Consider the following 16769-nt stretch of genomic DNA (forward strand, 5'->3'; position numbering starts at 1 on the left):
AAAAAAAAAAAAAAAAAAAAAAAAAAAAAAAAGATAAAACGTACGAACATTTATTAAAAATTTTCATTATCATATTAAAATACATTTTGATTTTTGTGTCGATTCGATTGTAATACAATTTTTGGGGGGTTCCTTTTTTTTTCTTTTTTTTTCTTCTTTCAATTCAGAGGATTGGAATCCAAGGAAAAGAAAATAATGAATAAAAAATAAAAATTCTATTGTGCAAATTAAAAAGTGAATAAATAAATAAATTCCATAGATAAATATTCTACATTATATAAGAAAATAAATAAATAATAATTCTACTGTGTATATATATGGAGGGAAAAAAAAAAAAGAAAAAAAGAAAACGAATGATTTCGCAGAAAATTTATCTTATTTCAATGAAATCATTGTTATTACATGGATCAATTAAAATTGAATTATCGGAATCTCGTAGATTAAAACTCAAAGTTCTCATGAGATCATTTATCACCCTAACAGATAATTTGATTTCTGTAAAGGAGATAAGGAAGAAAGAAAGTACGATTAAACGGATAGAGAAAATCTTTATAAAGGGTGCAAGTTCTTGAAATAAATGTCAGTTCGAGATATTAATCAAATTATAAATAATAAATGAAAGAAAAAAGATTAAGAACTTTCATCCTTCATCTTCTTCTTTCTTATTATTATTATTATTATCATTATTATTATTTATCATCATTATCTTTTTGTTTTATGGAAAGAATTAAAAATAAAACAAATTATTTCTATAGAAACTTTTTTTGAAAAATTTGATTTATATTTCTCAAACGTTTACTCATATCTAATCGTATGATGAAAGAAATAGATAGATATAAGGAAATAATAAATTAAAATAAATAAATAAATAAATAAACAAACAAATAAATAAATAATTATAAACGTACTTTTGTTCCATATGGCTTAGTACAGCCAAATAATTCCTGTGTTTGGTGATTCTTCGTTGGATCTCGTAAAATAGATAACGTAGTTGCATACATATAACCAGTGATGCCATACTAAGGAAAATGTTGCTCCAAAGTAACATATGAATGTGATGAAAGAAGTCAACGGCCAAAGCGGTCAGTTCTGATGTCAAATCCGTGTAATAGGTCAAAGGTCCGCGTTTATCCCATGAACGTTGGGAAGACGTACCGGCACCACGTGTGTCGTACAGATGAATTACATATCGCAACATCACGTGAATCGTACGGACGGCCAATAGTATGCACTAAAAAAAAAAAAAAAAGAAAAGAAAAAATTAATAAATCAATAAATCTTATATCTAATAAATCTATATCGATACTAGTATGATTTTTCTTTTTTTTTTTTTTTTTTCGATGTCAGATAAACCTGACATTTATACGATAATCTTGAACGATATAAATTCGGATTGAAATTATTTTTGTATTATATATTCATAAGTGTATGATGTGAAATATTAGAACAAAAAAATATATATATATATATATGTATATAAATAAATTGGTTAATAATCTGTTATATTAATAATTAAATGTAATAATAACAATATTATTTTGAATTCATTTTGGAATGATAAGAAAATATATTTACTTATTATATTATTACTAAAATGATTTTAGATGTCTTTATATTATTTTAGATGACCTTTGTCACCATTGATATCGATTTTTTTTTAAACAAATCTATGTCAACTTCGTATTCGGATATATTTTTAATGATTAAACATACTTTTTAAATACTCCGATAATATGGAAATAATCGATTTGGAAGAAAGAACTTTTTGTGCAAAGCTTTTACATAATTTACGTTATAAATAAATTGCGTTGCGCAATCGATCTACGGGTTTAGGGGAAAAAAAAAGTTAAAAGTAAAAAAAAAAAAAAAGGAGCAAAAAAGAAAAAAAAGAGAAACGAGAAAATCACAGTCATTTATCTGACGTGGTTTTACTCGGAAGACGGTACTCGAGAACGATACGCGAACATATCGAACGACGAACACGTGGCGAAGAACTTCTGAATAAACTTTCGTCCATTCAACGTTACGTTGAGTTTATGAATAATCTAAGTTGCCGTATCAAGAGAGTGCAGAGTAATGCTATGACACGTATCTATGTTCATACATACATAAGAGCTACTCTCGAGTATGTAACGTAAGAGTCGAGTACATCTACCTTTGATAAAAGTAACAAAAAAGAGTGGAAGAAGAAAAAAACAAAAAAAGAAAAAAAAAAACGAAACGAAACAAGAAAAAAAAAAGAAAAGAAAAGAAAAAGGAACAAAGAAGATTGAACTATTATCATTTCATTAATATTGTTTTAATTAGTTGAATTACTTGTTCCGATTAATCCAATCTTATCCTTTTTCTTTTTCTTCTTTTTCTTCTTCTTTTTTTTTTTTTTTTTTTTTTTTTTTGTATTTTTTGTTTTCATTTACAATCTATCTTTTCAATTATCGTCAATCATTACTTCATATTTCATATTTATAAATTATGTTCTATCGTACAAACCATTAAATATAATACGACATCTCAATTAAATCTCAATTAAATATCTACGTATATGTATTTTTGTTTTCATTATTCGATGTTATAAGCTGTTATTGTTTTTTTACTTGCTATTTCCTGTTTTTTTTTTTTTTTTATTACTATCATTTATCTTCAATACTTGTTCTTTTTTTTTTTTTTTTTATTACTATCATTCTCGTTCTTAATATATACTCATTTAATTTATTTCTTTTTTTTTTTTTTTTTTATCTGAAAAATGATTAACTAAAGAAAATATTATAAAAAAAAAAAAAAAAATATTATACGTTTTCGTAAAATATATATTTTGATTGAATATTTGTTATAGACAAATAAACTCGCAATATCGCGAATCCGGGAGGTCAAGCGTAGACTGAAAATCTCGCATTATCGCGGATCCGAAGTGCAATGTATTAATTATTACTTTTCTTTTTTGTTCTGTTCTTTTTTTTTATTGTCATTAGTTTTAGATGATCCTTTTTTTTGTTGTTCGAACATCATTCATCAGCGTTATTTATAAATTAAAGTTTCAATGTATATATAAATTAAATTTTTTATCAGAAAATATTATTTCCTTTTTTTATTTTTGTTTATGATTATCATTTATTTTCAATCTTTATTGGTTTTTTTTTGTGTCTATATGTATGAAACATTTTATTATTATTATTATTAGTACTATATCAAAAGTATTATTTTCAATTTGTTACGTAATAAATATGTTATGTTATAAAATTCTTGATAAATTTTTTAATGAACTTATTGTATCTTTGATATACATATGTTTACATATTTATAAAAAATTTGCATTAGAAATTCATAATCATGTTCATCGAATAACACGAAGATTGCAAATCACTTTTGTTACATATTTATGTTTACTGCAGATATATATGTTAATCATTTTTTTAAATATGAACGCTCTATAAATATTTCGTCTTATATTATATCTCATCGACTTTTAAAAAAAAAAAAAAAAAAAAAAAAAAAAGAAAAAAAAGAAAAAAAAAAATTTACACATAAATATTTTTTATTATTGGACGTTCATTTTTTTGTTTATAATTTTTTCAATCTGCATCGTTTAAATAAAAATAAATTGAGATCTTTTTGTAACGTATAATTATAAAAAAGAAAAATTATAAAAAATAAAAAATTAAAATATATATATATATATATATATATATATATTTTATATATGTACTTATGTTAAACATTAGAACGAATTTTATCGTTCCAAAGTTTAAACTTTTATTATTCGAAGAAACATTTACAAATTTTAATTAAAACTTGTAAAAAATATAATATTTTATTCACATTATTTATCACTTCGATTATTTCATATTTCATTTAAGTTCTTTATTCCTTATTTTATATCAATTCCTTGATATTTCATTCGATCAAATAAAATTAATGTTTTTATACGTATAACTTATATTAAAAAGTTTCTACAAATGATTTGCAATAAATATCATAAATATATTGTCCAATAAACATTTGTTCAAACATAATTTTATCAAAACAAAGCCAACATACTGTTATCTTGTTAAATAATATGGAAAATATATATATATATATTACATAATGTCCAAGGTCTTTGAAAAGTCATTATGTACATTTTAGATATCGCTTTTTTGTTTCTTTTTCTTTTTTTTTTTGTTTCTTTTTTTTTTATATACTATACAAGGATAAAGGTAATTACTTTTGATGCAAATTTGTGTAATCGTGGGGGAAAAAAAAAAGAAAAAAAAAAAAAAAAATAAATAAATAAAAGAACATTATGACATTTCGAATTTTTTTGCAATTTATAAATTTTCTATCACAAATCCGTGACAATGTTGATGAACGTTATCGATAACATTAAAGATAAAAGATACGAAATGCGAAATAAGAGAAAGAATTTCCTAAAAAATGTTTTACGAAAAATTATTAAACGAAATTTCAGAGAATCGAATTTCTTCGTTCAATTTAACGCTATTAGATTATTTTTCATCGGTATTTTATTAAATTAAACGCATACACATATGTTAGAAAATAATTAATTAGGTAGGAAAATTCCGAAATCGTATTATCGATGCAGTTTAGAAAATAACACCTCGAACGTTGGAAAGTGTGTAGCCGTGAAACAATATATTACTTTCAGTTCTGTAGAAACATTGACGGTCGCCATGTTGAAACAGATATATAAACATTATTAATACATTTTTTTGTTTTTGTTTTAGAAGACAAATATATTTTTCTTGTCTTAAAACCATGCTATTTTTTTTTTTTTTTTGTATTCTTTGGATTCCGTATTATTTTTCAAAATAGATAATGAGTTTTCAAACGCCCTGTATAAAGATACTCAAAGAATAAAAAAGAAAAAAAAAAAGGAATTAAAAAGAAAATAAAGAAAAATTTTCCAAATAAATCAGTGACATAACAAACTTCTTTGTTTATATATTTATATATTTATTATCTAATTAATTATTAATTATTATCTAAAATTAATAGATAATAAATTAATTAGATAATAAATATTTTCAAAGTATTATTAAATAAATAATATTAAATGTTTTTTTAATATTTTCAAAATATTATTAAATAGAAAATATAAAAAATGTTGTGTATATATATATATATATATATATATATATATAAAATTGTAAAGAATTATATAAATATTGACATTATAGTAACGAATAATGATCGATCGATCGATCAAATTGCATTGAAACTTTTCAAGATATCTTGGAGTATAATCAAGCTCAAGTGATCGATCCTAAAATGGAGAAAGATAAGTACCGAGACTATTGGAAATGGATCGTGACCGATTGCGTTCACCGATGTAGAAAGTTTCTAGAAGTATTGCGAATGAGAATCGAACAAAGATGCATATATATATCTTTTAGGGATAAATAGATACAAGGTAAAAAAGGTACTTAAAAATGTAATTGGTACGGGTTGTTGATCGAGATCTTTCTCTCTTGTTGATTTTAAGCAATTCCTTCGATACGTCGATTCAAACCTCTTCTAATTATTTAAATCTCTATATCTCTTTCAAATTAAATTTATTTTCAAATGATACTATTTATACGTGTATAACATAGACACAGACATATATTATCCTTGAATATTACTTTTCAATAACGTATAAATAAAATTTCAAATACTAAAAAAGCTAGAAAAATGAAAAATAGTTTATAAATAGAATGATAAAAATGTTTTTGTTTTATTTAAAAATTCAAATTGCAAAATACAAAACACGGTAAATTTTTTTAAGATAATGCTGTTTTTTTCTTTCTTTTTTTCATTTTTCTTCTTTTAAGATCGTAAAAAAAACCAAATTTAATTATTAGTTTAAACGATTTCGAAAAAGAATAATTGATTTTTAACATAAACTAAAAACTTTTCACTCATTTAAGGACATTTGATTCTTTCTATAATAATAACAATAACAACAACAACAACAACAACAACAACAACAACAACAACAACAACAATAATAATAATAATAATAACAATAATAATAATAATAATAATAATAATAATAATAATAATAATAATAATAATAATAATAATAATAATTTGTAAATATTATCCGAATGTATATAGATGTAAATAAATTTATTTTTCATTTTTCTCATTTTTAATAAATTAACGTATTTATTAATATAATTTCAATCATAAGTACGATTTTTATATAATTAATGATTAAACATGATATTAAATATAAAAATGAACAAATTTTTTATAAGAATGCGATTTTTATGGTCTGAAATCATGTGATTTCTAAAAGGACGAGAGTCCTAACGAATGAAATAAGAAAAGGAGAGTATATGTCAGGAGGACGAATGGAGAAACGAAGAAAGAGAGAGGGAAATTGTTTCTCGGTGCAACGAGACTAACGGTATCTTTGTGATATATATATATATATATATATATATAAATATATATCAGTTCAAGTTACTATTTCTACAGTTTGAAAAGACTATAAAACAAGAATTAGGTCAATCTCTTGTCTCTCTCTCTCTCTCTCTCTCTCTCTCTCTCTCTCTCTCTCTCTCTCTCTCTCTCTCTCTCTCTTTCTCTCTCTCTTGATCTTCGTCGTCATTCGAGTGTAACTAACCAGAATGATTCATTTAATATAATAATTAAATTGCAAATGTTAATTATAAAAATACACAATAAAGTCTTTTGTATTAAATAATAAAATAATAAAATTTCTAAGAGGATTATTTGTTTCATACATTTACATTATCACATTGTTTCGTTATATTTTTTGTTTAACAGGTATAAAAGTAAAAAGTATGCGAATATTTTCTCGAAATTTTCAAAATTATTCAATTTTTTTATTATTTAACAACAAGAAAAATTATAATCATCGAAAAAATTTTAATCCTTTGTTACGTCAATGTCTACTTGACATTGACATAACATTTCGAAACATTCGAAACATTATGTATAATTCGAAATCAGTCGTATTCGAAAAAGAAGTAATAAAAAAAAGAAATTCGAAGTCTCACTCGTACTCAAGAAGAAAAAAAAAGAAAAGAAAAGAAAAGAAAAGAAAAGAAAAGAAAAGAAAAGAAAAGAAAAGAAAAGAAAAGAAAAGAAAAGAAACAAGAAAAAGCACAGATCACATTTAAATTCTTTATTATTATTATTGTTGTTGAGAAAAAAAGAAAAAAAAACAAAACAAAACAAAAATACAACGAGTTCTTCAAACACCATTGAAACGAGAATTGAAAAGAAACAAGAAAAAAAAAAAAAAAAGAAAAATAAACAATTCCATTTTATAATATTTAAAAAATATCAAATTCGAAATAATTCAATCAAGTTTTCAGATAAAAAGAAAACGAACAAACAAAAAAGTAATCATATTCTGTATGATAAATTGAGCAAAATTATGAGGAAAAGAATAAACTTCCTTAGAATAACATAAAAAGTTCACATTAATTTTATAGATAAGGAAGATTTCGTGTTAACGAGTTCTGATTATTTTCAACGCTTCATTATTAAGTAATAAAGGAAAAAAAAATAAAAAATAAAAAAAAATAAAAAAAAAAAATAAATAAATAAATAAAAAAAAAAAAAGAATCAAAAATTAGTAAATATTAGTAAAAATACAGTAACCTGTTTACATAAATCTGTCTAATGAACGCACTTTAATTTCACTGATATATGTGTGTATATATATATATATATATATATATATATATATATATATGCATACATGTTTATATACATACATACTTACGTACAACGTATACAGGGTGAGTCCATAAGTTTTCAAGCGATTTTAAAAATCAATTATAATTTCCTGTTTTCTTCGTTTTTTTTTCAATTTTATTCTTTTTTCTTTTTTTTTTTTTTTTTCAAATTGTAAACCTACAAAAGTCTAACTACGGAGCCTAATGAGTCTCGAAGAAAAAAAAAAAAAAAAATAAGAAAAAAAGAAAAATAAGAAAAAAGAAAAGTGTAATCGATTTTGAAAATCATTTAAGAACTTTTGTATCGCTCTGTATATCTGTATATATATATATATATATATATATATATAAAACCGTGTTCCTTTTTTAAACGAGGTCACTCGCGATTCTCATCTCTTATCTTTTCTCTGGAAGAAAACATGGAATGTTTTCTTCGTTTTGCTCGTTTTAGCGAAGGTGTGAAAACTTTGTAATAAACTTTCGTGGCTTTTAAATACTTTGAAAAGCAACGAGAGCGAGTGAGAGAGAAAGAGAGAGAGAGAGAGAGAGAGAGAGAAAGAAAGAGAAAAAGATAATGGATTATGTATTACGCAACTATAACGATAATTTAGATTCTAAAGACGTAAAATAATAAAGGGGGGAATGAAGTTTCACCTTTGTTTACTTTTCCATAACGCTAACGTTAAATTATTGAAATTTCATTCATGAGGTGTGTGTGTGTGTGTGTGTGAGTGGGTGTGTGTGTATTTGTGTAAATTATATCAATAAGTATGTCTTTTTGTTTTATACAAATTAATTCTATCAATTTATTATCGTCTATGTGTATGCATATTAAATCGAATTTAACGTTTAAATTCACATGATTGTAAAATTACGATATAATAAATATATTATTATTAAATACTATTTAACGTGCAACATAACAGATATAATGTGACAAAAATTTATTTAATTTCGTAAAAATAAATTTATGTGAATCTAATATATATATATATATATTTTTTTTTTTTTTTTTTTATTAATTATAACATAATAAAACGTATATTAAATGTTCAATCCGATTTAATGTTTAACGTAAAATAAATGCGTCGAAAAAATTTCATTTTATATATCAAATTCCGTCGAAATAAAATTGTAATATAATTTTTCGATTATATATATATATATATATATATATATATATATATATATATATATATATATATATTTATAAATTATATAAACTATATAAATTATATAAATTTTTATAAATTATATATATATATATATACATATATTTTTTGTTTTTTAATATTTAATCAATAATTAGGCATTATAATTAATTTAAATGAAAAAAAAAAAAAAAAAAAAAAAAAAAAAAAAAACTGTTATTTCAATATATCGATATGAAAAGATATTTTTTAATCGATAATTTATTAATCGATACGAAGTTAACAAGTTTTTTTTTTTTTTTCGTGATATTAATACGTTTATATAATGCTTAAACATTTTTAATATAATCTTTATCAATTAGAACGTAAAAGTGACTCACCTCAGCCGCCATGAAAGCGAAAGTATTAAAGGACACTAAAAAGAAAACCGCTGCAGTGCACAACAGGAGCATGAATGTAGATAACGCTAGGATTCCTGTCAAAAGTCCAAAGAGTCGAGCATGACTCCATCCTGGGGTAGTTGGAGAAAAGGATAACTGTAAGAGAGAGAGAGAGAAAGAAAAAAAAAAAAAAAAAAAAAAAAAAAAAAAAAAAAGAAGGGATATTAAAGTTTCATAATTTCCAAACATTTCTAAATCCATATTTCAGATTAAGCAACATGTGAAAATTAATGTCATAATGATAATTCCTGTTTAACACGTTCCGTGCCAAACCATTTTTGCCTGACTTGTCGTTCAGGCCATTTGATATTTTGACTAAAGAAAAAAAAATGACTGCGTGTACCACCGGTGGTACACGTGGCCTGAAAATCAAGTTTAACGTATACCACCGGTGGTACACGTGGCCTGAAGATCAAGTTTAACGTATACCACCGATGGTACACGTGGCCTGAAGATCAAGTTTAACGTGTACCACCGGTGGTACACATGGCACGGAACATGTTAAAACGTTCAACCAACGATCGAAGTAGATATTTAAACATTCTATGGGAATATATTCTTTCCTGATTATCATGAATTTTATTTTTAAATCAAACTATCGAAAAAGTATAACTTCGGTTTTAGGTATATCATAAAAGAGGAAATTTTATAAAAAGAACTTTAAAGAACGCTTATATAATATTGTGTTAAAATAATATTTAACGAGTAAAAGAAGAATTTTATATTAATCAATATTATATATTTTAAATTATAATATAAATAAAAGATTTAAATACATTTAATATCTTTTCTATTGTTATTGTTATTGTCCATTTCTTCTTTTTTCTACGTTTAAATTTACAACTATTAAAAAACATACTTCGTTTTTTCTTTTTGGTTTCATCTTTTTTTCTCTCTTTTTTTTTCTTTCTTTCTTTTTTTTTTTTTTTTTTTTTTTTTTTTTTTTTTTTTTTTGCAAATATCATAAAAAGATACCTTAACTCTTAATCGTAACGTTTATAAATATTTTATAAAATGAAACAACTCTATAAATAAAACAAATCTATAAAATTGTTTAATATTTTGTCTGTCAAAATGTATCCATTTATCATTTATCATAATTCCGACTTAATTTTATTAGGAAGTATAATTTTAGTCTGACGAATGTGACGTCATAATAAATCTAACGTACATAAATAATAATAATAATAATAATAATAATAATATATCTATTATTAAAAAAAAAAAGTCTAAAGAATAAGAGAGACAAACAGATAAACAGATAGACAAAGAAAAGAAGAAGAAGAAAAAAAAAAAAGAAAAAAATAAAAAGAAAACAAAAATGAAAGAAAGAAAGAAAGAAAGAAAGAAAGAAAGAGTATTAATAATTGCATTCGTTCTATTTATATGCATCGACGAATCAATAAAATCGAGAACGATAATCAATCAATATTTTTTCGTTTGTTCAGTTTTTGAATTTTTTTTTCTTGTCTTTTTTTTTCGAAAAAATGTGATGGATGAGTAGGGATTGTACTTTGGCAGTCCTCTATCCAGTAACCTCGTTACCTCTATTGGATTAGCCTAACGGGATTACGCGGATCTTAACTTGGTTGCGTAACGGAAAACTGCGTTCCTTGATATGCAATAGTAAAGTTGAGATTTTAAAAGAAGGTTCGTGTTTGCCCCATCCTCGAGATAGATAGATAGATAGATAGATAGATAGATAGATAGATAGATGAATGGATGGATAGATAAAAAAAAAAAAGAAATAGCAATAGAAAAGAATATAAAAAAGAAAGAAATCGTTCACATTGAGATCGATGAATTTATAACAAACATACGATAGAATACATACATATTGTTCGTACGCTTTAACAATAAATCACAATCTATCTTTTAATCAATTTCGATCGATCGTTATTTTTTATTAAAAGATTTATAGACAATTTTATTTATCTTATTAAAAGTAGATTCATTGTTAAATTATATCGACTTATAGCTTTATATTCATTTAATTATATTATTATGTAATATAATTAAAAATAAAGAAAAAGAAATATTATTTCCTCAAGGAGGTACAATATTATCCAATGAAATTAAACAGGATAGTTTTGAAAATGCAACATTTTCAATTAATTCTATTATTACTTTTATTATTATTATTATTATTATTTTTATTATTATTATTATTATTATTTTTATTATTATTATTATTATTATTATTATTATTATTATTATTATTATTATTATTATTATTATTATTATTATTCATAAATCGTGAATTAATTTGAATATTATTTCGATTATATTTTTTATTGAGTATAAAATAAATATTACATAAATTTTTTCGTGCTCGATAATACGGAACGAAATTGATTGATACAGTTTGGAAATAAAAATTTATTGTAAAAAATAATAATAAATCATCAATTAATTTTCAATATTATTATTCCACTATTTTATCGAATAAATATATAACGAATATTATATTAATTTTCAATATTATTATTCCACTATTTTATCGAGTAAATATATAACGATTATTATATTATCGAACTCGACAATAACCAATGAAGTTAAACACGACTATTACTCGATATTCCAAATTATCTAATTATGATCAATTTTGTGATTAACACCAGATTGCCCAAGGAAGTCATTTTGACTGCTTTTTAATTTCAATTAGAAAAACAATTATGTATATAATGACACAATTTCTTAAAATTTTTTTTTATTGTTAATGTTTATTAATAACTTGTTATGTAACTGTTAATAATATAAAAAATATTAAAAATAAATTTTAAACAAATTTCAAAACACATTAGTTATTCGTTCACAATCCTCCATCATTTTGATTGCTTTTGGGTAATATAGGTATATACTAAGTTTCGGTCTTTCTAGTATTAAAAATTGCCTATGAACAAAATAAACATCTGAATATTGGAATTCCACAATAAACAACGAAACTAAACACGACAATTACTCGACTTTCTAAATTATCTAATTATGATCAATTTTATGATAAAAATTGACTAATAATAATAATAATAATAATAATAATAATAATAATAATAATAATAATAAAAATAAAGATTGTCATTATTAATATTAATATCAATTTTATTCTAATATATTTAATAAATTATACAACAAATATTATATTTTCGAATTGGACAAAAAAGGAACGAAATTAAAGATGACAATTACTCGACTTTCTAAATTATCTAATTATAATCAATTTTGTGTTAAAAATTAACTATGAATAATAATAATAATAATAAATATCGTAAATATTAATATTAATATTAATATTAATATTAATATTTTATTCTATTATATTTAATAAATTATATAAGAAATATAATATTTCCAAGTTGGAGAAAAAAGGAACGAAATTAAACACGATACAGTACTCGATTTCTCGAGTTATCTAATCCATGTAAGCGATTGTGTCTTTTACCGTAAAAGCTAGCGAGGATATGGTTACAAACATGTATGTATCTATGTATGTATCTATGTACACATGTATATATATATATATATATATATATATATATATATACATATATATATATATATATATATATATATACATATATATATAAGCGTAAAGCGCTCGCTTGACTATCTTAAAGAGATAATTTTTATACCCATGTTTATTATATCTCAATCTTCGTATACGTATACATAAAAATTGAAAAACTAGTTCGTTCGTTGTTCAAGAGAAATTCAAGGACTGTGGTTTAATAGAAGACGAAGTTATCTAGTAAATTCTATAATATTAGATTGGAAACTATGAAACGGGCGTTTTTCTTTAGTTATTTATTTTCATTCAACGGCCGTTTCATAGTTTCCAACCTAATACTTATATATTAGGTTGGAAACTATGAAACCGGCGTTTTTCTTTAGTTATTTATTTTCATTCAACGCCCGTTTCATAGCTTCCAACCTAATACTTATAGAATCGATTAATAACGAACGTTAAAAATTCAATATTTGTTATTTGTATATCATTTTTGATCAAAGAAGTTCTTTCTTCTTTTATTTTTATTTGTTTTTTTTTTGTTTATCATCTTTTTGTTTTAATTTCTATTTTCTTTTCTTTTCTTTTTTTTTTTTTCATCTTTTAAACGTTTAAATGTTTAACAACTTACGTATTCGAATCGATCCTTAGAGAGTTGACTAAGTAGACTCAAAAATCCAAGTGCTGTGAACCATGCACACCAAAGTATAACCTCGTCCATGTATTGTACATTGAGCACTCCAAAAACGAATATGAACTTGTAAAATACGAAGTTCCAGAATTTGTCCTTGAGATGTTGCCTCTCAGAAACTCGTAGATCACCGAAGACTAGTTTTTGAATGGACTTGCCTACTAGTATCAGCACGCAGTAAACCATGTTTATCAAAGTCTGTAATTAAAAAAATGAAGAAAAGATAGAAACAATATAAAGAGAAAAAAAAAAAGAAGAAAGAAAGAAAGACTGTAAGATAAAAAGTCGAGATATAAGTTTCGCAATGTGATTATTGGATTAATTCATCATATGATTTATAGAATTATATATAAAAAGAGAATTTTTTTTTTTTTTTTTTTTTTTAATCAATTATCAATAGATCAAATAAATGGTGTTGCAATAAAATAAATATTATTTTCTTAATAGAATAAGATCTTTGTTGTTCTATTGAAAATTAAATTGTAAATTTACTTTTGATTTGTCGAATCACTTTTGAAAATACGGATTGAAATGATGCGTTTAGAACAATAACGTACATATATCTTCTGGCAAGAGATACAATAATACAATAATGCAATATAATTTTGTTGTTTTATTCGTAATTAAAAGTGTGTACAATTTTTCTTTATCATTATTCGAAACTTATAATATTGTAATTAGTACAAACAATTTATCAGGAGTTCGTAAAATCTCGAATAAGATAGGTCAGTATCGATTAGCAATTACAGCAATTAGAAAAAGAAAAAAAAAAAAAAAAAAAAAAGAACGAAAAACAAAAAGAGAAAAAGAAAAAAAAACAAGAGAAAGAAAACAAATATTTAACGATGCTTTGAAGTGATCATTAGGGAGCTCAGCGAACCATGACACTTCCAATTTCATTTGAAATTTAAAATAACATGTATTCTCGTATCGAGTCGATGTATAAATCAAAATGATATTTGGAATCGTCGATCGAGAAGGTTGGTATCAATGATTAACTTGGCAAAATTTCTTAAGACATTAACGCGTCGAAATTACTAACCAACGACGACTCGATCGTTGCCAAATGACAGAATCACGTTCGAAAGGACATCTAATTCTAGATACTCTGTGTTGTTCTATCTTATTTGTGAATAATAAATATATTTAATATGCGGAAGTTAAATCGCGCTAACAACGAATTTTCGTTTAGATCGATGTTATAAAAATTAATAAATTTACGTTTCTTTTTTTACTTTAACAATGTATAAAATATTTATTTTCATTCACTTATGAATTCGTTCTAATACGAAATATATATACATATATATACATATATATATATATATATATATTTTATTATATCTTATTAGTATAACGTTATTATATTATGATTAATAAAGAGAAAAGAAAGAAAGAAAATTTAATCAACAATTATTTAAAAAAAATAATCTGTAAAAATTAATAAATAATAATATAATAATCGTATCATTTATATTATATTATATATATATATATATATATATTTATAATCAAATTAGTTCTTGAAAAAAGATTCAATATATAATAATAAACGTTTTAAAAAAAACAATTTACAATCCCTAATATTGACCCGAGACAAAATTAGTATCAAATAAGAAATTTACCTAACATTGATAATACATTCTACCGGTAAGATTTTCTTAACATTTTAATAATTCCTTCATTCATTCATTCATTCATTTATTTATTTATTTATTCAGTTTCAAATAAAAAAAAGACAGTAAAATTTTTTTTATTTCTTTCATAACGAAAACAACAATTTTTTTTAATAAAATCACGAATCATTCACGTGATAGTGAGTAAACGATGTTGTAGGTCAATAAAAAAAAAAAAAAAAAAAAAAAAAAAAAAAAAAAAAAAAAAAAAAAAAAAAAAGAAGAAAAAAGAAGAAAAAAAAGAAAAAAATAGAGAAGGTAGATTACGTGCAGCGGATCTTTATGATAAAAAATCTTTATAATAAAGGGGGCGAGAGGTGGGGGGGGGGGGGGGGGGAAAAAAAAATAAAAAGCAAAAAAAAATCTTGATCAATTTTGTCTAAATCGAAGTCTCTATGGCCGACCATTTCGTATTATAAAACGTTTGATTAATTTCTCGGATGACCTTAAAACATTGTCCATTTGATGCGTTTAATGATAGTCGGAATAAAAAACATAGAACTGGTTGATCAAGTATATATGCAATCATATAAGCATATTAGTGCTGAGTCGAGTTTAAAACAGAAGAAGAAAAAAAAAAGGAAAAAAAAATAAAGAGAGAGAGAGAGAGAGAGAGAGAGAGAGAGAGAGAGAGAGAGAGAAGAAAACTTATTCCTATCTATGATAAATAGGAACTATAATTAAATAAGGGAAACCTTTTTAAATAACAATTTCTTATGTGTCTAGCGGAATCGACAATATTTTTTAATGACACGTTTTAAAACTAGTTTTCTAATATTACAAATTTAAAACAATCTCGATATTCTATACAACATTACAATATCACATTGACACGATAATTTTAAAAGGAAATTATTATTCTATTATTACAACTGACGCAATGCGGTAATAATAGTTGATTTATAAGATTATCGCGATAAATATATTTTCTTCCTTTTTCTTTTTTATTTTTTTTTCTTTTATTTTTTTTATTTTTTTTTTTTTTTTTATTTTTTTTTTTTTTTTTTTTTTTATTTAAAAAAAAAAAGGAAAAACAAGATTGTTTTCCTTCGTACAATTTTACAATGTCATTATTTCATTACTTTGACATAGTAAAACTATTAACTAGAACAAAATTCGCAATATAACTGACGCAATGCGGTTCTGGTATTGCTTTTATAGGACATACGGTATATATATATATATATATATATATATATATATATATATATATATACATATCTTGAAAATGTAAAGGAATATCGAAAAGTTAATTTTGAAAAAAATTTTTAAAGGAATATTTCAATATACCTTGAAACATTATAGGAATATCGAACTACGCTTTCTTAATATCATTTTATTTATATATAAAATTCTTTCAAATGTATTAATTTATAATTCAACGATAAAGACACGTACAATATTTTTGACATCGATAATAACGATAACGTAAGAATTTTAATAATTTCGTACCATTTACATTTTACTTATAAAAGGAAAAACATTATCAAATAATTCTAATTTCATCAAAAAAAAAAAAAAAAAAAAAAAAAAAAAAAAAAAAATATTATACTTGGAATATTATTATCGTTTAACGATTATAATATTTATCTGAGTCGAATAAAAATGGAAAAAGAAA

General features: G+C 23.0%; 1 protein-coding gene across 1 annotated transcript in view; it reads right to left on the reverse strand.

Moving 5' to 3' along the window:
• The window catches only part of LOC124954150 (E3 ubiquitin-protein ligase AMFR-like), a 16813-nt gene extending 3140 nt beyond the window's left edge, over positions 1-13673 (reverse strand). Inside the window, exons 1-3 of the mRNA XM_047506619.1 lie at positions 13416-13673; positions 9223-9378; positions 909-1231 (exon numbers count right to left, since the gene is read on the reverse strand). Coding sequence (XP_047362575.1) covers positions 909-1231; positions 9223-9378; positions 13416-13661 — 725 coding nt within the window. The 5' untranslated portion in view covers positions 13662-13673. The remainder of the gene's footprint in view (positions 1-908; positions 1232-9222; positions 9379-13415) is intronic.
• Between the last annotated feature and the right edge of the window lie 3096 nt (positions 13674-16769).

Source organism: Vespa velutina, chromosome 14, assembly GCF_912470025.1.
Source record: "Vespa velutina chromosome 14, iVesVel2.1, whole genome shotgun sequence".
NCBI lineage: Eukaryota > Metazoa > Arthropoda > Insecta > Hymenoptera > Vespidae > Vespa > Vespa velutina.